General features: G+C 57.2%; 1 protein-coding gene across 1 annotated transcript in view; it reads left to right on the top strand.

Moving 5' to 3' along the window:
- CSMD1 (CUB and Sushi multiple domains 1) overlaps positions 1 to 27,782 on the top strand; it is a 157,262-nt gene that overhangs the window by 77,015 nt on the left and 52,465 nt on the right. The window contains exons 23-31 of the mRNA XM_036303902.1: positions 1,223 to 1,341; positions 2,806 to 2,875; positions 4,284 to 4,400; positions 10,498 to 10,707; positions 14,471 to 14,659; positions 19,867 to 20,044; positions 21,345 to 21,490; positions 22,392 to 22,472; positions 23,871 to 23,984. Of these exons, the coding sequence (XP_036159795.1) occupies positions 1,223 to 1,341; positions 2,806 to 2,875; positions 4,284 to 4,400; positions 10,498 to 10,707; positions 14,471 to 14,659; positions 19,867 to 20,044; positions 21,345 to 21,490; positions 22,392 to 22,472; positions 23,871 to 23,984 (1,224 nt within the window). The remainder of the gene's footprint in view (positions 1 to 1,222; positions 1,342 to 2,805; positions 2,876 to 4,283; positions 4,401 to 10,497; positions 10,708 to 14,470; positions 14,660 to 19,866; positions 20,045 to 21,344; positions 21,491 to 22,391; positions 22,473 to 23,870; positions 23,985 to 27,782) is intronic.

The following is a 27,782-nucleotide window of genomic DNA, read 5'->3' as shown; positions in this document are numbered from 1 at the left end:
TCCAGGGTTAGCTAACGTCTCCCCCACCTTCCCATCCAGCCCACAACTCGAGTCCCAGTTCGTTGGTCCTTGTGTTAGGGGAGAACTGAAGTCTAAGTCCAAGGCCAGCTGGGGGATTTAGGCGGATCTGCACCAAAGAGACCCTTCTCCCCATTTCTCACCGGAATATGCTGCTAGCTCTTCAGGCCTGGGGTCACCGGTCCGTGTGGCTCAGTGGTCGAGTGGCATCGTGGGCCCTGAGAGCCACTGGCTCAGTTCCCCATCAGGGCACATGCCTGGGTTGCAGACTTGATCCCCAGTAGGGGGCGTGTAGGAGGCAGCTGGTCGATGTTTCTCTCTCTCATCAATGTTTCTCTCTCCCTTCCTCTCTCTCTAAAATTATTTTTTTAAAGATATTTTTAAAAATGAAATAAACCTGGTGTCAGAGAAGACTTCCTAGGGTGATGGGAGAGAGTGCACTGTACGTACAGTCTCCAGATCTTCAGCGCCATTCCCAATGCACTTCCGGTTTTGTAAAATGCCATGGCCGCGTGTTTTGTTATTGGTATACTAGGGGTTTATACAGATAATTGTTAAACAATATTAGCACTAATTTACCTGACATTTTAGGCTGAATTACTGTCTCCTGTGACACATTGGGAATATTGTTAGAGACCGTCTCGTCGGGCAGGTCCCTGGCTGCAGCTTCAGGCGGAAGTGCTGGCCCTGCTCACCGGGAGCAGCCTGTTCACGGGATGGCTCCCCGATGTCTTTAAATGAGAGGGAGCTGGAACACGACGCATCTGTTCTCATGTTAGTTTTCTGAAAGAGTCGGGTTCCCAGGTTCACACTTAACACTTTTCACAAAGACTGTTCATGTTTGTACCGTGTTATCTGAAGAACAACAAACAAGAGAAGTATCATGGGGGTTGCCTCTCACAGGGACCGTCATTCTGTAAGGCCTTTTCAAATTGTGTGTGTGGGGATCGAGGCGTTCAGATGGAAGTGGAAGTAACAAGTTTTACTTGAAGAAATCAAGAATAGAATCCGTTAATATTTAAAATGAAGTCCACCACCATTAAAACAAACGAATGAACACTAAAAATGAGCTCACAGCTGGTTCAGGGTCCCTCACCGTCTTCTCGGGGGTCTGCGCTTCCTGCAGGGGAGCAGGGGGGGCACCGGACGAGGCAGGTGCGAGAACAGCGTTGTGTTCCCACCTCCTGTGTCTGTGTTTCCGCAGCCGTGGGGCTCGCCGCGTGCCAGGAGCCGGCCCTGCCCAGCAACGGGCTCAAGACAGGCGACCGGTACATGGTGAATGACGTGCTGGCCTTCCAGTGTGAGCCAGGGTACACGCTGCAGGTGAGTGTGAACACTGCAGGTGAGTGTGAACGCTGCAGGTGGGGGTACATGCCGCAGGTGGGTGTGAACACTGTAGGTGGGTGTGAATACTGCATGTGGGGGTACACACTGCAGGTGGGTGTGAACACTGCAGGTGGGGGTACACACTGCAGGTGGGTGTGAACACTGCAGGAGGGGGTACACACTGAAGGTGGGAGTGAACACTGCAGGTGGGGGTACACGCTGCAGGTGGGGGTACACGCTGCAGGTGGTGGTGAACACTGCAGGTGGGGGTACACGCTGCAGGTGGGTGTGAACACTGCAGGTGGGAGTACACGCTGCAGGTGGGGGTACACGCTGCAGGTGGGTGTGAACACTGCAGGTGGGTGTGAACGCTGCAGGTGGGGGTACATGCTGCAGGTGAGTGTGAATGCTGCAGGTGGGTGTGAACGCTGCAGGTGGGTGTGCACGCTTCAGGTGGGTGTGAATACTGCATGTGGGGGTACACACTGCAGGTGGGTGTGAACACTGCAGGTGGGGGTAACGCTGCAGGTGGGTGTGAACACTGCAGGTGGGGGTACACACTGCAGGTGGGTGTGAACACTGCAGGTGGGGGTACACGCTGCAGGTGAGTGTGAACACTGCAGGTGGGGGTACATGCCGCAGGTGGGGGTTACGCTGCAGGTGGGTGTGAACGCTGCAGGTGGGTGTGCACGCTGCAGGTGGGTGTGAACGCTGCAGGTGGGTGTGCATGCTGCAGGTGGGTGTGAATGCTGCAGGTGGGTGTGAACTCTGCAAGTGGGGGTACACGCTGCCGGTGGGTGTGCACGCTGCAGGTGGGGGTATAGGCTGCAGGTGGGGGTATAGGCTGCATGTGGGGGTATATGCTGCAGGTGGGTGTGAACGCTGCAGGTGGGTGTGAAAGCTGCAGGTGGGTGTGAATGCTGCAGGTGGGGGTTACACTGCAGGTGGGAGTACATGCCGCAGGTTGGTGTCAGGGTGGGTCCCCTCAGGGTCCTCCCACTCACGAAGGTGAGAGCCCAGGTTCCCACTTGCACAGCGACACCTTTTCAAACCCCAATGCTGTCCTGCTGACCTTTCACCCTTCCATGGAAACTTCGTATTTCCTGGCCCTGTGCAGCCTCTGAGCCTGAGAGCTGTAACTTCTGGTGATGGAATAAAGCGACACACAGTCCTTTGCTCAGTTCACATCCCCCCTGCGCCCCAGGAGAGGGGCCGGCGGGGCCATCACTGCTGACGGGGGCGTGGGAGTGTGTTAAATGAGGAGAAAGAGTCAGGTTATTCTCTTTTGAGTCAAAATACGTGATTCGTGAATGACAGTGCTATAGGGACACGTCCAACTTCTGGAAGAGTGTCGCCCGGCCATGACCCCCAGAAAGCACGGCCCAAGCGAGGACAGTCTCGTCCCGGCACCGCCCCTCGGGCCGGCCCGGCCGCGGCCTCACTCGCCTCCTCTCTCCGCAGGGCCGCTCTCACATCTCCTGCATGCCCGGCCCGGTGCGCCGCTGGAACTACCCGCCGCCGCTCTGCCTCGGTAGGACCCCGCCCGCGGCCCGTGGCCCGTCCAGACCCCTGGGCGGCACCCCGAGCCGCTCCCCTCCCCCTCCTGGTCCCCACAGGGCACGGCCAGTCCTGCCACCCCCACCCCGCTCACTCCCTCCACGGGCAGCGCCCTGCCTGCCACCTTAGGACCTGACACAAGAGGGAAGATCAGCAATAACAAGCCTGTCCTTTTTTAAAATATATTTTTATTAACTTCAGAGAGGAAGGGAGAGAGAGAGAAAAAAACATTGATCGGCTGCCTCCTGCACACCCTCCACTGGGGATCAAGCCCGCAACCCAGGCATGTGCCCTGACCAGGAATCGAACCACGACCTCCTGGTTCATAGGTCGACGCTCAACCCCTGAGCCACGCCGTCCGGGCGAACCTGTCCTTTTTAAAAGTGTCCATTATGTTTATCTTTTTTTGCATCCCTTTTGATTTTTCCAAAGATGGCACTGACACGTCAGCCAGGGCAGGTGCCCTCCTCAAGTTCACACGGAAGGAAGGGCTCCTGAGCCTGGCCTCTCTCCCGCGCACCCTGGCTTCTAGGGGTTTCTGTCACACACAGCGTGACTGCCCTGAACAGGAAGCGGACGGAGTGTGCGCGGAAGGAAATAGACCTGAGCCCAACCACTTAAACAACAAACTCCTGCCGTCAGGAGTCCGCCCAGCAGCACGCCTGCGGGCTGTGCTCACGGCATCGTATCTGTTGCCAAGGCGACAGTGGTCCTTAGTGACCAGGGCTTTATGAGGGAAAGTGACTTCTGGGTGAAAATAAATGTCTAGACTCCAGGCCCCGTAAACATGTGAAGGTATCCGTGTGGGATTTAAACTCCCGGCTCCATCTGGACACGAGGACTAGGGTGGGACCGCGGGGACGCCTGCTCCCTCCACGCCTCCTCTCACTCTCATCGCCCTTCCTAACTTTCCCTTAAACTGGGAATTTGATATTTTAAACCTTGAGCTGAAATTCACTCACAAAGGGTACGCAGTCAAACCCTGTGCCATTGCTGGCGTGTGCATTCCCGGAGGAAATGTCTCCTTTGAGTCGTTACCCTGTACCGGCCAAATGTAGTCGGTTTGTATCTTTCCTTAACGTGCCTCGGTGTGAGCACAGATGGAAGGTGCACGGTCTCCCTCACACCTGCTGGCTCCGCGCCCCTCACCAGGCACAGGGAAAGGTGGTCCTTAGCGATGGCCCCAGGGCCCGAGAGCTGGCGGTGATGGACGGGAAGGCCTCCTGCGGTTTCAGCGCGTTGCTCCCCGTGAGCCGGCTGGGGGGTCAGGACTGGGAATCACACAGAGATGACAGTGACTTCCAGGCTCTCGGAAATCTGTGTTTTGAGAAATCATAGTCCTCAGGAAGAAACTCACATGTAACCTGTGCTCCCTCCGGCAGCGACGTGCGGGGGGACGCTGAGCAGCCTGGCCGGCGTGATCCTGAGCCCCGGCTTCCCTGGCGCCTACCCCAGCAACCTGCACTGCAGCTGGCGGATCGCCCTGCCCGTGGGCCATGGTGAGTGAGCGCGCGGGGGCTCCGAGCACCCACTCTCCACCCGCAGCCTGGCAGCACGGCTGAGGGAGAGCCGCCTGGTGCTGCTGACGTGAGGGCGGCTATCCCTGGAAGTGGGGACGGGTTTCCACGAAGCTGGGGCCGAACACTCAGGGTAGTCATGTATTACTAATAAAAGCGTAATATGCTAATTGGACCGGACATCCTTCCAGGCAACCTTCCGGACGAAGCCAGGGCTGCGAGGGAAGCCCGGGTCCCGGGTGCCCAAGGGAAGCCGGTGCTGGCAGCCAGGGAAGGAAGGCCTACTCTTGCACGGATTCGTGCCCCGGGCCTCTAGCCTTCAATAAGTCCTGATTTTAGCTGCTGTGTAGCTGGCAGCTCACCTTGGCCTTCTGTGGAAACACATGGTTTTTGCGAAAGTTGGATTTCCCACCATGCCTTTCCCTGACGCCTCGTGGTTGCCTCTGCATTCTAGTTCATCGCTGGGGCTGTCCCACCGGCGACTTTCTGAAGAGCAGCGCCTGCGGTGGGCGTGTCACAGACACTTGGGGTCCGGTCCGAGACCCTGAGGCTCGCTCACTAAGTCACGGTCGCCCGGGGATGCTGGGCGAGACGCGTGAACACAGCACGCGGACATTGCTGCCTGGAAAGAGGTCGTGTCTGTAGGATGTGCTCAGAGCTTTGCCCGGAGGCCCTGTGCCGGGGGCAGCGCGGCTGTTTGTGGAAGGATGGGCTGCGGCCCGCAAGCCAGGGTCAGGCGTGAGGACGTGAGCGTGCTGTGCACAGACATGGAGCGTTACTCCAGGGAAAGATGGGGGCCTGGACGGGCACCCCCAAATGTGAGGCTCATGTCCACTGGACAGGCACCCCATGTGTGAGGCGCATGTCCACTGATGGGCACCCCACATGTGAGGCTCATGTCCACTGGACGGGCACCCCACGTGTGAGGCGCATGTCCACTGGACGGGCACCCCACATGTGAGGTGCATGTCCACTGATGGGCACCCCACATGTGAGGCGCATGTCCACTGGATGAGCACCCCACATGTGAGGCGCATGTCCACTGGACGGGCACCCCATGTGTGAGGCGCATGTCCACTGGACGGGCACCCCACATGTGAGGCGCATGTCCACTGGACGGGCACCCCACGTGTGAGGCTCATGTCCACTGGACGGGCACCCCACGTGTGAGGCGCATGTCCACTGATGGGCACCCCACATGTGAGGCTCATGTCCACTGGATGGGCACCCCACATGTGAGGCGCATGTCCACTGGATGGGCACCCCACGTGTGAGGCGCATGTCCACTGATGGGCACCCCACATGTGAGGCGCATGTCCACTGGACGGGCACCCCACATGTGAGGCGCATGTCTACTGATGGGCACCCCACATGTGAGGCGCATGTCCACTGATGGGCACCCCACATGTGAGGCTCATGTCCACTGGATGGGCACCCCACATGTGAGGCGCATGTCCACTGGATGGGCACCCCACGTGTGAAGCTCATGTCCCCTGGTTTGCTGGGTCTGATTCTCGCTGTGGGGACCTGGGGGTGCGATGTGGGGGTGCAGTCGTCTGACTCGGGAATCGGGGGTGGGAGAGACAGGGCTGTGTTTCCTTCTCAAGCTTTCTTATTGAAGTGCAGTTGACGTGCAGTCGTATGTGACATTCAGGTGTGCCCCCTAGTGACTCGGCACCTATAGAGCTTACACTGTGATCACCCCCAGACACCTGGCAGCCCCGTCACCCTGCAGAGCTATCACAGCCCTGGCTCTGTTCTCGGGGCTGTGTGTGAATTCCATCCCGGACGGATGTGTGCATAACGGGGAGTCTGTCCTTATTCTCGCCCACCTTTTCCAGCCACTCCGTCTCCTCCCCTCCCGCCTCTGGCGACCCCTTCTGTTCTGTGTCCCTGAGTCTGTCTCTGTCTGGTCTGTTTCTTCTTTGTGAGGTGCACTCACTCCATTTGCCACACCCAGGCCAGGGCTGTCATGGGCCCAGGTCCCCATCTCCCCTGCAGCCGCTGTGGCATCTTCCCGGGAAGTGAGTAGCCATGAGTGGTGACCCCTCCCCTGTGTGGGGACCCCTCTGTGTGGGGGCGCGTCTGAGTGGTGACCCCTCTGTGTGGGGGCGCGTCTGAGTGGTGACCTCTCCCGTGTGGGTGCGCGTCTGAGTAGTGACCCCTCCCGTGTGGGGGCACATCTGAGTGGGGACCCCTCTGTGTGGGGGCGCGTCTGAGTGGGGACCCCTCTGTGTGGGGGCGCGTCTGAGTGGTGACCCCTCTGTGTGGGGGCGCGTCTGAGTGGTGACCCCTCCCGGGGTGGGGGTGCGTCTGAGTGGGGACCCCTCCCGTGTGGGGGCACGTCTGAGTGGTGACCCCTCCCGGGGTGGGGACGCACTTGCGGCGCTGACCCCAGCCGCCCCTGGCTTTGTGCCGCTTTCTTTGCTTTCACACAGTCGGGTGCTGGTGCATGTTGCTTTCGCAGCCGACTCAGAATTTCTTTGTTTTCGTGAGTGAGGGCGGACAGTGCGGGCACCGCGGTTCTCTCCCTGCGAGTGCGCACCCAGAATACAGTACAGTGAAGGAGAAGTATGTCAGTGTTCAGTTTTCAAGAATTAGTAACCGGTTTGGCTCAGTGGATAGAGCATCAGCCTGCGGACTCAAGGGTCCCAGGTTTGATTCCAGTTAAGGGCAGGTACCTTGGTTGCAGGCACATCTCCAGTGGGGGATGTGCAGGAGGCAGCTGATCGATGTTTCTCTCTCATTGATGTTTCTAACTCTCTATCCCTCTCCCTTCCTCTCTGTAAAAAATCAATAAAATATATTCAAAAAAAAAAAAAGAATTAACTGCACAGCCCGGCCAGTGTGGCTCAGTGGTTGAGCACCAACCTATGAACCATTCCTGGTCGGGGCACATGCCCGGGTTGCGGCTCGATCACCAGGAGGGCACATGTAGGAGGCAGCCCATTAGTGATTTTTTCTCATCGATGTTTCCATCTCTCTTTTTAAAAATCAATTAAGAAATATAAAGCGTGTTTTCCCGGTCTTCGGGGAGATGATGAAGGGGAGCTAGGTTATGTGTATCTCAGTCCTGGGGTGCTCGCTCTGAGGTGTCAGAGTGGACCCAGCTGGCTGAAGAGGAGAGCGCGAGTCACCCCTGAAACAGATCAGGCCCGGGCGCCACTGTCCCCACGTGCCAGGGGCTGCTGGGTGTGGACGCTGCCCTGCTCCCCATGCTCATGTGGCTCATGGGGCTGCAGTGTCAGCACTCCATTCCCAGCTTAACCTCACGTCCGTGGGCGGCTGTCACTGGCCCCCGTGCGCTGGCGGCCTGGGCACCTCTAATAGTTTCCCCGGATCGGCTGCTTTCATTTCTTCTCGACGGTGTCACCCGTGAATTTCAGCCCGTCCCCTGGATAAGCCATCTGCTGGCTGCCACTGGGAACGGGCACCTTGCACCGCTTCCCTGCGATTCGGCTTCTAACCCAAAGTGAAAGGGTGTGAGTGTCCGCCGGCCTGGACCCTCCTTCCCGCTCAGATGGGCGGGCGGGTGGCGACTCAGCAGCTGTGTCTGCTAGTCCCGGGTCCCGTCTCATCCAGCTCCTGGCGACGGTGTGATAGCGTTGAGGGAACTGGGGGCCACAGGAGTCCGGGGCCTGCACAGTCACACACACACACACACACACACACACACACACACACACACACACGATGGCTAGACAGTGTGTGTATTAGTGACAACACTCTCCCTTAGAGTTGGGGCCTCGCACTAACGAAGGCGGGTTTTATGGTAATTCAGCAGCTGATGAGCAGCCGCATGGGGCTCTGGGTGCGGCTCCCTAAGCGGCGGGGTGTCCCCCATCACAGCCTGTGGGGGGACAGGCCAGAAGTGAGGGGCAGAGAGGGCCACTGGCCGTCCTTCCCTCCCCCGGCCCCCTCCCCCAGCTTCTCCCCGTCCCCAACCGATCTCTCCGTCTCTCTGCCGCTTTGTTCCCTGCTTCCGACTTCCTTTTGCGTGAACACATTTGCTGGGACTTAGAAGAAAATGGCTGCGTGTCATTGTCTCTTCAAGGAAACCCTGTTTGCTGTTCAAGTTGTCGCGGAGCTTTGGGTCCACAGAGGGGCTGCCTTTGGCGGCACCCGTGCCCCCAGGTGGAGCCCCCGGCCCCTGCCGACCGGGACCTGCCTCCTGGCTGCGCCTGCACACGCGTGTAGAGTCAGATGGCCCATGTGCATTGCACCCCACCTTCTGAAATGATGCTACATTGTGGTTGAAGTTCAAGGTCCCTCTTCCCTCCTGTTTCCTCTGCTCCCTGCCCCCTCGGCGTCTCCTGGGATCCCACGTGCTCCTCCTCCCCCCCTTCCTCTTCCAGCCCGGGCTGGGCCGTCCGGATAGGAGTTCCCCCAGAAGGACTGGGGACCGCCCTCGTTCCCGCTCATGAGGCTGTGGCTCTTGTCTAGCACGTCGCCCGCTAAGCAGGGACAGGGCAGGGCGCTGTCCGCCAGGGTGGGCGTGCCGGACGCTGTGTCCCCGCTGCCATGGGCACCCCACCGCGCCCCGCCGAGCCTGGGCCTGCTCCCTGTGACTTTGCGAGGACAACAATAGTGACTTCCTGGGGAACTGGGGACAAGAGCTCCTTGGTACGTTGGATCCCGGGCAGGCAGTCGGCGAACACTGCGCCCAGCCAGCAAGGGCCCGATTTCTTCCTCCTCACATTCCCGCGTGGTTGAGTTGGAGGTTGGAGGACGGTGCATTGTACTGAGCACGTGTAGGCCCCTCTTCCCTCCCGCTGTCCCCTGAGGCTTTCTCCTTCCCTTCCTCTGCTTCTGGCCCAGGACAGCCCAGCTTCCTGCCAGCACACGCGGGCAGGTCTGCTTTCCGTTCTCAGCACTCGCCCTTGAGGGGGGGCAAGGCGTGCGCGTTATTGCCGGTCTCCAAGCCCCGGAAACGAGTCTGCGAGATGGAAAGAGAAATGAAAGCCCTCCTTATCTTTCGAGAGCAGGAGAGTGGCACGAGGAACGCTTTTCCGAGGCGCCGGCGGAACAATCCGTGAGCTGTCGAGCTCCCCGGGAGGCTGTACCAGCCCGCGTCCCTCGCATCGGTTCATGTAAACACGCTCGCTTCAGGCGCTATCAGCCGGTGAGAGAGTCGGGCCTTTCAGACACAGTCGTCAAGTGAATGTTCCCGATGCCACGGCCCAGCATCCTGACGCCACCGCGCCCGCCTTACCCGCCGTCCATATCTCGTGCCCGGGTCCCGTGGCCACAGCAGCCGGGTCACCTGGACTGTCTCCCATCCGTCGCCCGGGCCAGGCTGGGAGACTGGGTTGTGGGAGTGACAGGGGTCCAGTGGATGGGTTTCCTGCAAACAGCTGTGACTGGCTTTGCTTGCAAAACCAAGTGAACGCACGGCTCGCTGACCGGCAAACCCCTGGCCGCGGCCGGGCGTTGAGAAGCCCCTGGACCAGGGGTCCTCAAACTCCGGCCCGCGGGCCACATGCGGCCCGCCGAAAACATTTGTTTTTTTACTTCAAAATAAGATATGTGCAGGGTGCATAGGAATTTGTTCATAGTTTTTTTTTAAACTATAGTCCGGCCCTCCAACGGTCTGAGGGACAGTGAACTGGCCCCTGTTTAAAAAGTTTGATTAGCCCTGCCCTGGACGGTCCGTTGGTTTGTGGCGCTGAGTTCTGGGCTGCTTCGGTCCGTCCTTGGTGCCACTGGGTGCCCGGCAGCGAGTCCCATCTGCGTGCGCGCTGTGAGCCTTAGAGCAGCTGCGGGCAGAACCCGCCTCCGCCCCAGAGCCAGGCAGCGATGCCCGCGTCCCCGTGGCACAGCTGGTCGCAGGCCTCTTTCATAGAGAGTCGCTCGGGACTCTAATGGCACAGATGAAGGTCCCACAGCTTCGAGGGGGCGGCGGGGACGGAACCGCATCTATTTTAATCCGAAACGAGCGAGCAACCTCCTCCACGGCGCCCTGGGCCCCCGGAGGGACAGGACGGTGCTTGGGGACGCGGATCAGGGGCAGTCACCTCTGATGAGCTAGGCCTCTAAGCGCCGATGGTGACGCTCCCTTATCTCGCACGTGTTCCCGCAGGCGCGCACATCCGGTTCCTGAACTTCTCCACGGAGGCCAACCACGACTTCCTGGAGATCCAGAACGGGCCGCACCCCACCAGCCCACTGCTCGGCCAGTTCAGCGGCCCCGACCTGCCGGCCGCGCTGCTCAGCACCACCCACGAGACCCTCGTCCGCTTCTCCAGCGACCACTCCCAGAGCCGGCAGGGCTTCCGGCTGGCCTACCGAGGTGAGGCCCACCCCCCACACACCTCCCCCCACCCCCCCACACGATGCATGGACACCATACCGCTGGACTCATTTGGGGGGGCTCTGCTGACCCCTGGTGGGGTCACTGCTGTCCTCGTCCTATCAGGAAGGACACAGACCCCGAGGGCACAGTCCATGTCTCCCTCACCGCCCACCCGCTGCCCTCAATCTCCGTGGCCACCGCCACACTCCTCCAGCCACGTGGCTTCATGGTCACGTTGTCTCCTCGCCTGCCATGTGTCCGCCTCGCCACATGGAGGTCGGGTCCCGCCAGGACGGCGGTGTGGGCGTCCCTCCATCGTGGCTGTGGGCGGGGCAGGGTCTCCCACGCGCTGGCCTCTTCCCAATCTGGAATCAGGGCCCTGTGTGCTGTCCAGCCCTTATTCCAATTACGCCCGGAAAAAAGGCAGTGAGCGGACTGTATTCTTCCTTGAGCGATCAAAGCATGAGACCTCTAAGGGAGGTTTGGATCAGCCATTCTAGCGTTTTTGACGTGTGAAAAAGTTCAGCATGTTCATTCCACTCCAAATAATTCCGCTGGCCTTTTCCTGACTCTTGTTAAGTCGGATGAAGTTGAAAATGTCAAAAGTAGGGCCTGCTTCTTTGAAGTGGCTAAATCGCTGGTTTTCTCGAAGACAGAGCTACACTCTTTCATTCCTGAAGGGACTTTTGGACCCGATTGCCGAAGTTGTCCCTATAAATTATAGGTGTAGATTTCCAGAACTGGGGCTTCTTAAAACAGGAACCGGACGGAAGGGAAACTGAAGAGGGAGGTAAAGGCTCATGAGGACTGTGACGCGGCACCTGCCAGCACGGCTCCGCGTGCGCCCGCGTCTGCCCACTTCTCATCCCCACGTCACCCTCCCTCAGTCTGACCCGTTCACACCTACAACAGTGACAGCTCAGCGTCGGTCGGCTTAGATTCCGAGTGCAGATCAGGGCGTAACGGTTCCGATATTTGACAAACTATCCTGATGGTGTCTCGTAACGTACCGAGTTCCCTGTAACCTGCACCTGTTGTCATGTATGTAGATTTTCTTCAAAGGTTAGCTACCCATTCCTTAGGCCGGATCTGGAATTCAGTGTCTGGGCTAAGAGGCAGGGGTTCCAATAAGACGAGTTCTGCATTAAACAGCTTCATTGTTTAGTGGGAAATGCACATCCTTAATGCAGATCTTCGAGACCAAAGCAAAATCCCTGTGAGACTTCCTGTCGCTGAAGAAATAGCAGGCGTTTGAGGGAAACACCTTCTGTGGCCTTGGGGGGCAGCGGGGGGGGGGGGGTGGCGGGACATGGCAGATGCCCCCGGGGAGGTTGTGAGTGAGGAGGCCCTGGGGCCTGGGGGGCGTCTCCAGGCCAGAGCTGAGCGCAGAGCGGGGAGGGGGGAGAAGGGAGGACATGAGGCTGTGCGGTCACGCTCATTCCTGTTAAGAACCTGCCCTCCCTTCTCGGGAGCCAGGGGCCAGGATGGGTGGGGCACAGGTCTAAGCCAGCGATGGCGAACCTTTTGAGCTCGGCGTGTCAGCATTTTGAAAAACCCTAACTTAACTCTGATGCCGTGTCACATATAGAACCATATGTAACCATAGTAACCAAAGTTACTTTGCAACCATAGTAAAACAAAGACTTATATTTTTTATATTTATTTTATTTATTTAAATGCCATTTAACAAAGAAAAATCAACCAAAGAAATGAGTTCGCGTGTCACCTCTGACACGCGTGTCATAGGTTCGCCACCACTGGTCTAACCCATCACGCCTAGACCTCTCCCCACCCGCAGCGGGAAGTCCCTGGAGGATGGGTTAGCTCAACGTAACCATTTCTAAAGTGTCTAGATTTGGAACTGGACGTCACATAGTCTGTGAAATGCCCACAGGCCCACTCTCCCTTTTGCTCTTGCAATGTCAGCATCGGGACTATTTATCCAGCAGCCACACTGGGGACAGCCCCTGGGGTGTCAGCGTGGAGGCCCCTTTCCCAGTCGGAAACCACTGGCTTCCGAGTTCCCTTCGCTCCTGCCGGCCGCGGCCACCGGTGCCGTCGGCCTGGCCTTCGGGCCTCTGGGCTGGGCGCCCTCATCGAGGCCACACCTCTGGTTGGCTGAGTGAACACTTCATTTACTTGACACCTGACTCTAAGTTTAAGGATCCACATTTTAAAAACCCTAAACAACATATTTTTATTGTCAGTAATGAATTTGCTGCCCTTGAGAGATTCCCAAATAAAACAGAAGACAGACGGGGCATGCGGTGGAGGCGCTGTCACTGCTCCCGGCGCCACCTCTGACAGGGATGGTAACGAGATCGTTCATTTCACCAAAAGCATAGATGGTTGAAGTGACGCACCTTGGCTCCTATGTCACATCAGAATTCCTCAGTGCCACACGCGATTTGTGAGTTAAGCGCCTGCTGAATAACTCATGGGAAGACGTATGGATCACGCAGATAAGCCTTGTCATTCTCGGCGATGTCTGTGCGGTACCTCTCCCTCCCCCCCTTGTCGTATATTGATGGCCCCTTGAAGGTCAAAGATGTCGCTTGCAGATGTAGCTGCCGCGGAGCTAAATGGCTCCTTCGAGATTGAGAAATGGAGTTCGAGAGCCATGCTCCATAAAGCCGCGTTCACGTGCCCTACTCCTGACTCAAGAGCTGGAGAGCAGATGAAAGGGTGGAGATTTGTGTCAGCTAATGAGAGAAGCGTCAGGAAACACCATGGCTGTTAGCCGGCTGGCTGCGTGGCCCCGTGGGGGTTACATCTATCGTTGAAACACGGGGTGACATCAAGCACCGACCACTGAAACACGGACGCAAATCCTGCGTGAGACGGACAGGTGGGAGGAACAGAAGCTTTCCTGGTCCCAGCGAGGGGACCCCTGGGAAAGATGAGGTTCTGTGAGCTAGCTCCCGCTTGTGGCATTGGAGTAGCCATATTGGTCCTTGGGTTTTTTATACTATTTTTGAAATGGAGGATTTTAGGGGCTTTCCTTACCGTTTTGGTTTCTGTCATTTGACATTTGGAGGAATTGAATATTTATCTCCTCCCTCCCTCCCTCCCTCCCTCTGTGTCTTTTCCTATTTTACGTCATAAAGCATCGTTGCTCAACGCCGAAACACTTGAGTGGGAAGGGCTTGGGCCCCCGGAGACGAAAGGGCTTGTGGTCAGAGTCCCGCTCTTCCGTTTTCCTCCTGCTGGATGTCCGAGTGCCTTTAAACACAAATAACAGCCCTGGCCAGTGGCTCAGTGGTTAGAGCATCGGTCCGTGGACCGAGGGTCTAGGGTTCAATTCCCAGTCAAGAGCACGTTCCTCAGTGGTAGGTTCATCCTCACCTGTCAGGGCTCATGCATGGGGTAGGCGACCGATCGATGTTTGTCTGTCTCCCTCCTCCCTCCCTCCTACTCCCTCTCGAAGTCAATGGAAATAATATCATTGGGTGAGGATACACATTGTCAAGTGTGTTTTGGGTCTGGGTTGTATTACTTCTAATGCACACGGTAAGCATAGCCGCAAATTGTTACAATTCTACCAATAGTTACTGTTTTGCTTCCCATGGCAACTGGCAACTTGGAATTTTTTTTTTTTTAAAGAAAAACTTTTTTTTTAAAGTTCATCTCCAGAAGCTAAATGTAACCGTTCTCCTCCTCTGCATTCCAGACTAACTCACGTGGCATTCATGACCTGACTGTGTGTTTCAGCCCGTGACTCAGTCACGTGGTATTGATGACCTGGCTCTGTGTGTTTCAGCCTATGAGCTGCAGAACTGCCCGGACCCGCCCCCCTTCCCCAACGGGTACCTGGTCGGCTCCGACTACAGCGTGGGCCAGTCCATCTCCTTCCAGTGTTACCCCGGGTACATTCTCATCGGCCACCCCGTCCTCACCTGTCAGCACGGGACCGACCGAAGCTGGAGCCACCCCTTCCCCAGGTGTGACGGTAGGTCAGCCGTTCCTCCCGGGAGCCAGGTAGCTCTTCTCGTAGATAACGGTGCCTTGAATATTACAAGAACTCATCCGAGAATGCATTAATTTGTTCAACAAATATTTATTGGGATCTGTTATGTCCAACTCATTCTACTTAGGATTCAGGAACACGTCTTGGGCCAGTAGGTTAAGAAAAGGTGCATAAATCAGTCTTGCCCCCAAGGAAATGACAAGGATGTCATAATAAACACAAATATTTGTTATGCAAAACCAGAGACGAGCAGACTGCTTGGGTGGATTTCAGACACAGAAGACGGTGTTTGCTTGGGAAGGGAAGGGAAGGGCACTGTTAGGGTGAGATGAGAGGCGGGAGGGTGGTTAGCAATTCCACCCCGGAGATTTTTTACGGCTTAACTTCTGTCACCATCGTATATCGCTTCTCTGGTTCAGAAAGCTGGTTTTATTTGGGGAGTGGGGCTGGAAGCACGCACACCGTTTTGCTACTGGGAGGTGGAGACTGTCCGGGGAAAAGCACAGGGTCTAACCCAGGGGTGGGCAAACTTTTTGACTCGAGGGCCACAATGGGTTCTTAAACTGGACCGGAGAGCCGGAACAAAAGCATGGATGGAGTGTTTGTGTGAACTAATATAAATTCAAAGTAAACATCATTACATAAAAGGGTACGGTCTGTTTTTTTTTTTAGTTTTATTCATTTCAAACGGGCCGGATCCGGCCCGCGGGCCGTAGTTTGCCCACGGCTGGTCTAAGACTCAGACCATTTACGCAAAGGGTTAATGTGGGACCCTCTCAGGGAAAATAACGCTGCGAATCCACTGGTGGTGGGGAGGGCTCCTGGAGCCGCTGGAGTCAGCTGGTGGGCGTGGCAGGGGGCGGTGTCTGCGTCCCTGGGAGCCTCCTGTTGGCTGCTGGACACTTAGGGTAACGGGGGAATGTTTGCAACCTCAGGTTAATGTAAACAGATCAAGGACTTTGTTTCTGAAGATTGCATTTCAGACAGAAAAGTTACTGGAGCCCTGATACTTCCACATTATAAATACAGTAGCTCTGAGTGAAAACATAATGAAAATGCCAACTCTGTGGACCTTTGAAATGTTAAATACTCGTGTCCCACTGCGCAGAGGGAATGGGGACTGGCTGTGCTTGCATTTCTACTGAAGAAGGAAAAAGAAAAAAACAACATCAATGGGTGTTTGACAGCCTAGTTTTCAACCGTGTTTTTCCATTCTATGCCGTTATAAAAACAACTATAGCAAACTTTAGCTGTATTTTATTTTACGTATTTATTTTTTAATATGTTTTTATTGATTTCAGAGAGGAAGGGAGAGGGAGAGAGAGAGAGAGAAACATCCATGATGAGAGAGAAACTTCAATCGGCTGCCTCCTGCACGCCCCCGGCTGGGGATGGAGCCCATAACCGGGCACGTGCCCTGACTTGGAATCAAACTCTGACCTGCTGGTGCGTGGACAGCAGTGCTCAGCCTACTGAGCCACACCAGCCAGACTTTAGCTGTATTTTAAAAAATTATCTTAGCCTAATACAAATTTAATTATTTCAAATTATTAGTCATAGTGTGATGCAAATTTAAAATAGCATATTAAAATTATATTTTAAAACTAAGAATAGCAGTTGCATACCTGGTGTTTCATTAAATCACTTAAAAGAACTTTCATCCTATTCCCCATTATATTTATATGCATAAATTACTTTGAATAGTCAGGATTAAACCCTTTCTTTTAATTTGTAATTTTTGCCAGAATCTTTTCATATGTAAATGGGGGCTTCTTGGCTTGCTGTAAAAAACAGAATTAAGTATTTAATTAGATCTCATTGCTTTTTCAGCCCAGTTTCCAACATGGAGAAAACTGCTGGCTCAGAGTTATCTGATGGGTTGGCGGTAACTCACCGCATCTTCTCTGTGGCTTGAGGGTGATGCCATCTCTTGCACCTGCATCAGGGCTGCAGGACCACCCACAGTCGGCCACACTGCAAAGCTAAGGTCCTCCTGCATCCAAGCCGCCCGCCCCCAGGGGTAGTTTGGGGAGTGCCCAAAGCCACCCCGAGGCTGGACAGCACACTGGGACGCAGGACCCCTAAGCTGTTGGACTCAGGGGCTGATTTACAACAGGGAAAGGCCCAATGAAATCACCACAGGAAAGAGGGGCAGGCGAGGGGGGGTAGGCGTGGCGGGTCCAGGAGGCCCCTGGTTCTCGGAACTGACCTGGGACAGCATGCACAGACCATGACCAACCTGGAGGCTCGCTGGGCTTCGTGTCCAGGTTTCTACTGGGCGCCGTGACATGGGAGGGTCCATAGATCGTCCGATGGTTGGTACCCGTTTCCAGACCAGCTGATATCCTGATGGAGGTCCCACCCAGGTCCCCTGGCTGGACTTCCTGGGTGGCCAGTCCTGCCCTCGGCCGGTTGGGTGTGGCCAGCCCCCAGGTGAAACACAGACAGTCCTGTCAGGGGGGCCATACATGACCTTCTAGAACCCATGGCCAACCACAGGCCTGTCCTTGGGCAAGGTCAGATGATTTAATGCGCAGATGCCTTTACCATAACATCCCTCTCCATGCCTAGAAAGCCCTACACAGAATAAGAAGGGACATAGAAGATCCATGTAAAATCTTGTCCTAAATAAATTTTCTAAGCATCACCCTGTGTGTATATAACACCCTCCATATTGAATTAAATTCAGAACTTCCGCAGAGGGCATTGTTTTCAAACAAGTTTACTTTATTCCTGGAAGGCGTGTTTCCAGAAAGCTCTATAATAAAAAGGTGCTTTTCCCGAGAATGGAGGTCTGCGCAGGGATCGCCGGGGCAGCGGGGACACAGGGCCCCTCACAGGACAGACGCTCGGCCGGTCGCCCGTCAGCTTCAGTGGCTGGACCTTTATCAGCCGAGGGCTCGGGTCCGCAGGGCTGTGGTGGGACACAGGGCAGCGGTACTGAGCGGCCACCTCACAGGCCCAGCCCCTCGCGCCCCAGGAGGGTCTTAGGGAAAAAACAGAAGAAGCTCCAAACAGGGTCTGGGGGTCTTTATTAAAAACGGCAATTCAGCAATTGAGATTCAAAATTCTAAATCTGAAAGCATCAACCTCCCCGGAATATGTGAAGCCAGTTTGTCTGGACATGCGTAAAAGAGCAGTATCTTCATTTGCATAAGGATCTGTTGTGTAAAGTTACTATATTTCAAACCCATCTGGGAAAATAGACCCAAAGTGTGATAACCTTGAAATAAATAAGAGAGTATGTCTGACAGTGACGAGAAAGTTGAGACTGCATTAATTTTGCCAGTAACTTATAATTATACCGAAGTCTCCGTTTTTAAGAAAAGTGGGTGATAATTGTTATAGTGTCTAAAGACTGTGGTTTATTCATGCGCTAAATGTAATTTGATAATTGCATATGCATCTACACTTACAAATGGTAGCTCAAAAACAAAGTATTCTGTTGACCTAATTGATCCTTTTCCACTGAAATATTTATGTCAACATTCTCTTACGGTACTTTTACAAGTCTAAACGCTGTCACCTGACACCTCACTTTACATGCATTAGCGCCTGTGGCGGGAGCCACGGGTCAGAGGGAATGACCAGGACAACACCTGGCAGCTTCTTTTAAAGCGACAGGCTTTGTCAGCAAGAAACCCCTGGATTGCATAATAACATGAGAAGTCCAACCGGCCAGAGTATCTGCTGGCCCTGCGGTGTGGCTCGGGGGTGAGCCTCGTCCACGCACCAGAGGTCGCTGGCATGGCCCCGGGTCAGGGGTCAGAGGTCAGGGCACACCCCCTGGCTTCAGGCTCCATCCCCAGCCGGGGGCGTGCAGGAGGCAGCTGCGCCCTGTGCCTCGTTCCCATCCGTGTTTCTCTCTCTGAAATAAACGGTAAATTATGATGTGCATATTGTTAACGTTAAGGTTTACCAAGTTGATTGATAAAGACAGGAAACCCCTCCCCCAAGGGGTCAGAGGCTGTGAGGTCTGCGTGAGTTTTAGAAGGAAGAGGCCGGTTCTCCTGGAGGCCCCGCGGGAAGCCAGCACTTGGCCTCCGCAGGCGGGAGAGGAGCAGGACCTGTCCCGGGCCACCCACCGGCCTGCGTGACTGCAGGGGCTCCGTGGCCCCGCGGCGCAGGTTCTGAAGTACTTTCTAGGTTATCAAGCAAAGTTTCTCCGACTCCAAACCCCACTTAAACTGCACCGTGGAACTCGCCCAGTGTGTCCGCAGCCCCTGCTGCTGATGCATTTATCCCAGAGCCCAGCCAGGCCACCCGCCTTGTGGCCCCACCTCCTCCGAGACCAGCTGTACCTGCACCTGCACCTGCACCTGCACCTGCACCTGCACCTGCACCGTGATGCAGCCGACACTGTCCCTCATGACTTCTCATGGTCAGGGAGCTTTTCTTCCTATTATTTTCATCTATTTTGGCCTCTTCGTTCCCCTTAAATGCTGCACCGCTGGTGGCAAGTCTTTGAAAGCCCCACACATGCTGCTAACACACGCGTAGCACACCCGTGGGGTTTCCGTTCCATGAAGTCTGCTGTCTCCGGTTCTGCCGTGTGATGCTGCCATCTGAGTGACAGATCGCATCTCAGGTGATCCTGCTAACGGGTGGCCATTGCATCGTTTATAAACAAGAATGACGGTTGCCATGGCGACCGCGGATAGCATGGGAAGTGAACTAGGAGCGCCTGACGGGTGGCGCTGCCTCTCCCGGCTGAGCTGGCGGGACCGGCGGGCAGTGACGCCCGCGCATCGCTTTATCTCCTTCCTCCAGGCGCAGATCTGCGAGGCGGCGATAGTGCTTCTGTTTCAAAGCAAATAGACAGGATGCTGCGGCCTCAGCCCATGAAATTGGCTTGAAATCTCGCTTAGACCAGACAAGTCGGTTTCCTGCTTAAGCATCATCCCCTCCTCATCCTGCCTGGGACAGCCGGGGCTGTCCACTCCCCGCAGGAGACTGGACCCAGCGCTTCCCCCTTAATGCTGGGAGGACTGTGGCCGGAGGAGGCGGGAAGTTTGGCGGATGTGTTACCCGAACAGGCAGCTGAGAAGCACAGTCTTCTAAGGCTTTAGGATTTAGGGGGACTGTTCTGACAACGTGGTTCCCAGGGACCCCGTGGGCTGAGGGCGCCAGGAGCTCCCTGTGTCCCTTTAACGCTGACCATTTGTCTCCATGGCCTCTGCCCCCCTCAGCTCCCTGTGGCTACAACATCTCGGCTCCCAACGGCACCATCTACTCACCCGGCTTCCCCGACGAGTACCCGGTGCTGCAGGACTGCCTGTGGCTGCTCACCGCACCGCCCGGCCACGGCATCTACATCAACTTCACGCTGCTGCAGACCGAGGCCGTCAACGACTACATCGCCGTGTGGTACGGCCACCCCGGCCGTGACCTCCCAGACACCCCATGTGACCTCCTAGACACCCCTGTAACACCTCCCAGACACCACTGTGACCTCCCAGACACCCCTGTATCCTCCCAGTCACCACTGTGACCTCCCAGACATCTTGTGATATCCCAGACACCCCTGTGATCCCCAGACACCCCTCTGTCCTCCCAGACACCCCTGTGTCCGCCAGACACCCCATGTGACCTCCCAGACACCCCTGTGACATCCCAGACACCCCTGTGACATCCCAGACACCCCTGTGATCCCCAGACACCCCTCTGTCCTCCCAGACACCCCATGTGACCTCCTAGACACCCCTGTAACACCTCCCAGACACCACTGTGACCTCCCAGACACCTTGTGATATCCCAGACACCCCTGTGACCCCCAGGCACCCCTGTGTCCTCCCAGACACCCCTATGTCTGCCAGACACCCCATGTGACCTCCCAGACACCACTGTGACCCCCCAAACACCACTGTGCCCCCCAGACACCCCTGTGACCTCCCAGACACCCCTGTGACCCCCCCAGACACCCCTGTGACCTCCCAGACACCCCTGTGACCCCCAGACACCCCTGTGACCTCCCAGACACCACTGTGATCCCCCAGACACCCCTGTGACCTCCCAGATACCACTGTGACCTCCCAGACACCCCTGTGACCTCCCAGATACCACTGTGACCTCCCAGACACCCCTGTGACCCCTCCCATGTCCCTGAGACACAGACCCCCAGCTGAGGAAGGGCGTGAGGATGTGGCTGTCCCTGAGGAAAGGTGGACAAGTAGAGAAGGACCTTAGGTGGCCTGCCTGAGCGTGCTGTGTGGTGCATGACCCAGGGTCGCTCTAACTCAGGGCGTAGTAGAGGCCATTTGTTTTACCGACTGAGTGTGCTCTGTTTCTTACAGAAAAGCTGGTAGGCTCCTCTCGTCATGAGACAGGGATGCTTCCAGAACCACAGTTTCCCGTAGATGCTAATATTTCATTCTGTGTTTTAAAATCATATCAATTCAGTAGCAAGACCTCCATAAACCTCCCCCAGGACCACGGAGATGCCGTTGGGTTTAGGGCTGAAAGTGGGGCTTTGGAAGGAGGGTGATGCCTGGTCTTGCGGGTCCTGGAATCCGTGGCCATGTCGCTCCCACTCCCCGGGAAGGCCAGCGGGGTGCAGGGGGTCCGTGGGCATCTCCAGGCGCGTCCACAGCAGCGCCCACCTGACAGAGGAGCAGGGAGGCTCCTGGGAGCCCCCGGACCTCCCTCCAGCGGCTGGCGCTTCCCCCAGGGACGGCCCGGACCAGAGCGCGGCCCAGCTCGGCGTCTTCAGCGGGAACACAGCCCTGGAGACCGCACGCAGCTCCACCCGCCACGTGCTGCTCGGCTTCCACAGCGACTTCTCCAACGGCGGCTTCTTCGTCCTCAACTTCCACGGTGAGCCCCCCGCCCTCCCCCCCCCACGGGCCTGGGCAGGGGTCCCCTCACCGCTTCTCCTGTCCCCACCCACCCGTCCAGCGGGAGCCCGCGAGCTGGTCTTGCCTGGGAAGCCGTTTGAAAAATATACTTTGTTGACTTCTGAGAGGAAGGGAGAGGGAGGGAGGGAGGAGCATCCATGATGACAGAGGCCCCCGGGAGCAAACCTGCGACCCGGCCATGGCCTGACCGGGAATCGAGCTGCGACCTCCCGGTTCACAGGTCAGCCCTCACCACGGAGCCAGGCCGGCCGGGCGCCTGGGACACGCTTTTGTTTAATGTCTTTATTATTTCCGCCTTTCTGAGCTGTGCTTTGCGACCAGCTTGGACTCATTCCAGGAGAGGTGTGTGGACGTGAAGCTCTGATGTGCATGCGCGGACACGCGTGGCGATCTCATGGCTGCCCTCATCGCTCTGTGCGATTGATTATATACGGGCGAGAGCCAGCCCTGAGGGCGTGAGAGCGACCGCTAGGGACGGGAAGCGCATGGGGGTCCCTCACCTCTCATGAGGATGAGGACGGCCACCAGGGAAGTCGTGGGGGCAGCGACCTTCTCCGACCTGAATGTGGACGTGGACGTGGGACCAGGCACGGGTGGACCATTTCCCTTAGGAATCCCACGTGTGTCCGGGACGTGTGACGAGGTCATCGTGTTTAAATCGTAGCTTTTCTCTTCGGCGGTAGATGCTCTGGGCACTAACTTGTCCTGTGAGCAGTGGAGCTGAGAGCATTATAAATCCACGACCTCCTGGCACGGACACGGCGGTGTGCCCAGATGCCAGCAGCACAGGGGCGTGACGGGGATCATCGTGTTTATGCAGCAAAAGTAACTGCAGCTTTTCTTTCTCGTCAACCCCGTAGCGTTTCAGCTCAAGAAGTGCCCGCCGCCCCCGGCCGTCCCGCAGGCGGAGCTGCTGCGTGAGGACGAGGACTTCGAGATCGGTGAGGGCGCGTCCCCGTGAGGCCATGGGAGTCAGGGGCTCTTCCCCCCAAGAGTGGGTGTGTGTCAGAATATCCCACTGCCCCGCGGGGGAGCTACACACCCAGGTCACGCGCCCGACACACACGTTTCCCTCTCGTGTCCGTAACCTCTGGGTTCCGCCCCGTGAAGTTCACTTCTGTCACTCGGAGCCCATCCCCCCAGGCACTTACTGTCCATGTTTCTCTCTTTTTTAAAATATATTTTTATTGATGTCAGAGAGGAAGGGAGAGGGAGAGAGAGAAACATCAGTGATGAGAGAGAATCATGGATCGGCTGCCTCTTACACACCACACGCTAGGGATGGAGCCCACAACCCAGGCATGAGCCCTGACCAGGAATCCAACCGTGACCTCCTGGTTCATAGGTCGATGCTCAGCCCCTGAGCCACACTGGCCGGGCCATGGTTTCCTCTTGAGTTGAGTAACATTTTCCGAGGCAGACACACAGATACGTGGTTTCGTTAGGGAGGCAGGATCCTAACCTAGAACCTCGTCCCCTGTGGCTACAACAATGGCCGGTGTTATGGGCCTCCCGTCCCGCTGGGCCTGGTGAGCGTAGTGAGTGATGAGGCGTCCCGCCCTGTGACTTCTGTGAAAGGTCCATTCATTCCACCAGCGCTCGCCCCGTTAGGAGTCCAGCCCGGGACCTGTCGTGGAGCAGTCACTGGGCCCAGGGCTTCTCGTAGGCAAGGACAGGCGCTCCGTCCTGTCTGTGGTGACGCCATGTCTCAGACCCGGTCCAATGCGGGACCTCCGTTCTCCTACTCAGATAACAGAGTGGGGGCGCCGTGTGCCCATCAGGCCAGGTCCTCTCCAGAAGCCGAGAATCCCAGCGTCCAGTTCTGGTGCCTGCCCCATGGCCCTCGGGGAGGAGGAGGACCGGGACAGTGGTCGGGAGTGGACGCCGCCCGTCACATCCGCCCTGACGCTGCTTGAGTGTCAGGCCGCGTTTCTATGAAGGAGGCACTGAAAGGGGGGTGTTTTGTCGACAACGAGGCTGGGCCTGGCTGGTTTGGGGTAGAACATCGGTCTGTGGACTGAAGGGTCCCAGGCTCCATTCCCAGTCAGGGCACATGCATGGGTTGCAGGCTTCATCCCCAGTGGGGGGCGTGCAGGAGGCAGCCGATCCATCATCCTCTCTCATCATGATGCTTCTATCTCTCTCTCCCTCTCCCTTCCTCTCTGAAATCATAAAAATATATTTAACAAATAGAAACAGATAGAAAAGAGGATGGGCGTTGGTCGGACGGACATGGTTTGCCCGCTGACGTCGCTGGTTAGGTCAGCGCCTGTGTGTGAGGCGCCCACACTCTGGGTGTCACAGAGGCCAGTTTCCGAGTGTCGTGTGGACTCTTGCAGGGGACTCCGTGCGGTACCTCTGCCACCCCGGCTACACGCTGTCGGGCTCGGACACGCTCACCTGCAAGCTCGGTGCCCAGCTGCAGTTCCAGGGCTCGCTCCCCACGTGCGAAGGTACGTGACCGAGGCCACGCGTCCGTGTCCCACGTGGAACACACTCCCTGCGTGGGGGGCTTCCGTGTGTGGGTCTGACCTTGCCCTCCCTCCTTGCCCTGAGCCCCTGCAGTCACAGTCCCCGCGCACAGACACCGCCCCGGCCTCTCCTGGTGCCAGAACCGAAAACCACAGCAGCCAAGAGGTCTCGCTGCCCCCAGCAGGGCATGGGGGAGGGGGAGGTTTCAAACATACGGCAGCGCTGAAAGAAGTAAAGTGAGACCTGAACGCCAGGCCCAGGCGCCACCGCCCGTGTCCACCGGGAATCCGTGTCCTGCGTCCCTGTCTCCTTCCACCCTCTCCTCTCGCTGAGATTTCTGACGCATTTCCAGGCTGATGGGAGCAGCGCTCTGCGTCCCTGTCCTCCCGCCGTGGGTCCACGGCCAGCTGGGGCTGACCATTTGTTTCTGTGACGTCAGTGAACGCACCCGTTTCTCTGTGACAGGCCTTTAAAGGCGTGGGCAGGCACAGGGGCAGAGACAACACACCAGCAGAGCGAGGGCTGAGGCCGAATCGATGGGCTCAGGGGTGTGGATATCATCAGATCACGTTCAGTGTCCTTTAAAAGACACCACGCTCAAGTGTTGCAGGAAGAAGGAGGACTTGGAACAATGTAAATAAGTAAAAGGCCCGACACCGCGGGAGAAGTGCTGCTCTGCCGGCCCAGGCGCTGGCTGCCCGGGGGCTCCGCTGGTGGGAGCGTCGTCCCGCACACCAAGAGGTTTCGGGTTCGACCCCCAGTTCGGGCTTGTAGGAAAGGCAACCAAAAAATGTTAAGCCCTGGCTGGTTTGGCTCAGTGGCTAGAGTGTCAGCCTGCGGATTGAAGGGTCCCGGGTTCGATTCCGGTCAAGGGCACATGCCCGGGTTGCGGGCTCCATCCCGGTGGGGCGTGCAGGAGGCAGCCGATCCATAATTTTCTCATCATGGTTGTTTCTCTCTCTCTCTCCCTCTCCTTTCCTCTCTGAAATCAATAAAAATGTATTTTTTAAAAATGCAAAAAACCAAAAAGCTCAGCTAAAGTAAATTGTATTTTACGGATTCACATCAGGGGGCACATGGGTCCCTTTAAGGAACGGAGGCTCCTTTCAGGCCGCGGAGGCTGGGCTTCTGGGGGACCCTGCACCTGAGGGCCCAGGTTCGGGGGAGCCGGGTCTCAGCCCGGACGGCTCCTCGGCCTCCGGCAAGTCCCAAAGCCCGAGCCCGAGCGAGGGACCACCTCCCTGCAAGTGTCTGGGATTGGCCTGGCCACGCAGGGGTCGTGCGTGAGCTCTCCTGTGCATGTCCCATGAGGTTAGGATCTCCCCTGTGACAGCCCCCCGCCCCGGGGTGCAGCGGTGTTGAGTGCAAGGCTGCCCTTGAACGGAGGCCCTCAGTGTCCGCTGCCTCTGCTCATTCATCGCAAGCGCGGCAGCACCCTCACCCGAGAGACAGGTGCTCACCATCCATCCGACAGCATCTGGCAGGGCTGCTGCTAACAAACCGCGCGAACTTAGAGGATTCTGAGGACAAGTTCACTTCCAAATTGTGCGGACGTGAGAGCGGTGGGGCGTGGGAAACCCCGGGCGAGCAGGGAGCAGCCCTTGGGCCACTCTCCCCCTTCAGTGCCCGTGGGACGGGGCGGGTGTGGGGGCGGGTACACTCCACCCCCGCCTCCCCCTACCCTGGACATGGGGTCCCTGGGGGCGCTGAGGCAGGAGACCGAGGCGTCATTTTCTTGGGAAAATCAATTGGGTCGCCTTCCAGCAGCCACGGTGACCTTGAGGGCCTTTCCCCAAGGGGTGGGGTCAGGTGTCAAACGCGCTTTTAATAGAAAAGCTAACGGGCGATTCTTCACATTTTCATCCCGACAGAGGCAGCCATCTGTCTCGCATAGCGGACCCTGAGCAAACCTGCCTCCCGTGGTGAGAGGAGGCGTCCCTGTTTGTTCAGGGATGACTTCAAAGACAGAGAAGCACCTTCATGCTGTTGTCCCCCCCCAAGTCCGGCCTCGTTTCAATCTGAGTGAGATCAGTTCACACGGACCCAGGGGCAGAGCAAATGGACACCTCGCTTGTGGCCACGTGTGCTGAGTGGCTTCACTGTCACACACATTTTGGGGCAGCGTCTGCCGGCGAGATGGGCTCTGTGGACACGCCCAAGGTCCCTGCCCTCTGCCCTCTGCCCTCTGCCCGAGCAGGGCGCCCAGCTCTGGCCTCCTGTCCCGTTCAGCAGGCGTCTCTGGGAGGAGCAGGGAGGTGGCCAGGCTGTCCTTCCCGACGCGCCTTGTTCAAAGGGAGCTCGAGCTCAGGTGCCCTGACCTGGGGCTGACCCCGACGGCGCCCTCTCGCTGTGGGATGGACGTCCCTGGGCTCGCGGGGCCTGGTCCCCCAGGACATTCTCGGCGAAGAATCGCCTGGGCCCCGAGCTGCCTGGGAAGACCCCCAGCCCCTCAGGCGCTCACTGTGGCCTGGCCTCTGGGCGGGGGTGCGGGGGGGCCCTGGGAGCGGAGGTGACAGGTGGGTCCTAGGGGCCGAGCGCCTTCTGAGGGGGGTGTGACCTGGTTGGACACTTGTCTTCATTTAGACCCGAATGGGGGCCGGGAGGCCTGACACCAGCAGGCAGTGCCTTGGGATCTCTCGCACCCACGGGTCCTGCGGCTGGACCCCGTCCTGACCCTCTCCCCGGAGACCCCAGGGACGGCCTCCAGTCCCTCAGGCCAGGGCCCCTACTTACTTATTTATTCTTATTTATTTTTAATTTAAAAATGTATTTTCATTGATTTCAGAGAGGAAGGGAGAGGGAGGGAGAGATAGAAACCTCCATGATGAGAGAGAATCATGGATCGGCTGCCTCCTGCACGCCCCCCACTGGGGATCGAGCCCACAACCTGAGCATGTGCCCCGACCGGGAATCAAACCATGACCTCCTGGTTCATAGGTCGACGCTCAGCCACTGAGCCACGTTGGCCGGGCGAGGCCTCGCTTTTTAGTTGAGGGGGGAAGCGTGGGATGCTGGGTGAGCCCCCCATACCTGCCCTGGGTTAGGGTGTGGGGGTTCAGTCTCCATGAGGGAGACAGCAAGGCAGTCACTGCTCCCGCATCACTCCGGCTCCACTCCAGGGCAGGTGGGCAGGGCTGGACTTCCGGTCCGCCTGGTCCAGGTAAAGAGGACTTCCCGGCTCAGTATTTCCTCTCCATTTGGCATCTGCGTCAGATTTGGCAGCCCTGGGTCAGGTCGATGACTTGGCCGCCTTGAGCCTGGAGTTAAATAGGACCTGTGCACCCTCCTCCTGCCATCACCCTTCTTCCTGTCTATCATCTGCCCATGTCATCTAAGCACCCTGCGTGTCAGCATATGTCATACATGTACAGTTCTCTTACATGTTGTACACATATGATTCTCTTGGTGCCACACGTGCATCATTCTCTTACGTGTCATACATGAACCATTATCTTGTGTCATATGTGCATCATTCTCGTATGCCACACATGTGTCATTCTCTTATATGCCATGCATGTATGAATCTCATGTAGGCCATACATGTATAGTTCTCTTGTGTCATGCATGCAGCATTCTCTTAGGTGTCATACGTGCGTCATTCTGTCCTGGGTGGCAGGGAGATGTTACAGTGTCACTATTGTCGGTCAGGGCCGGTCCCCTGCCGTGTGCCCCGCCTTCCGTGGGTCAGAGCGCAGTGGGAACGCCTCTCCCTCCCTGGCCTCGCACACGCAGGGAGGACGCTGACCTACTGAGCGTTCCCTTTGTTAAGGAGAACTTTC

This window comes from Myotis myotis, unplaced genomic scaffold, assembly GCF_014108235.1.
Source record: "Myotis myotis isolate mMyoMyo1 unplaced genomic scaffold, mMyoMyo1.p scaffold_m19_p_39, whole genome shotgun sequence".
NCBI classification, from domain to species: domain Eukaryota; kingdom Metazoa; phylum Chordata; class Mammalia; order Chiroptera; family Vespertilionidae; genus Myotis; species Myotis myotis.
This window is presented reverse-complemented; position numbering and strand designations above follow the sequence as displayed.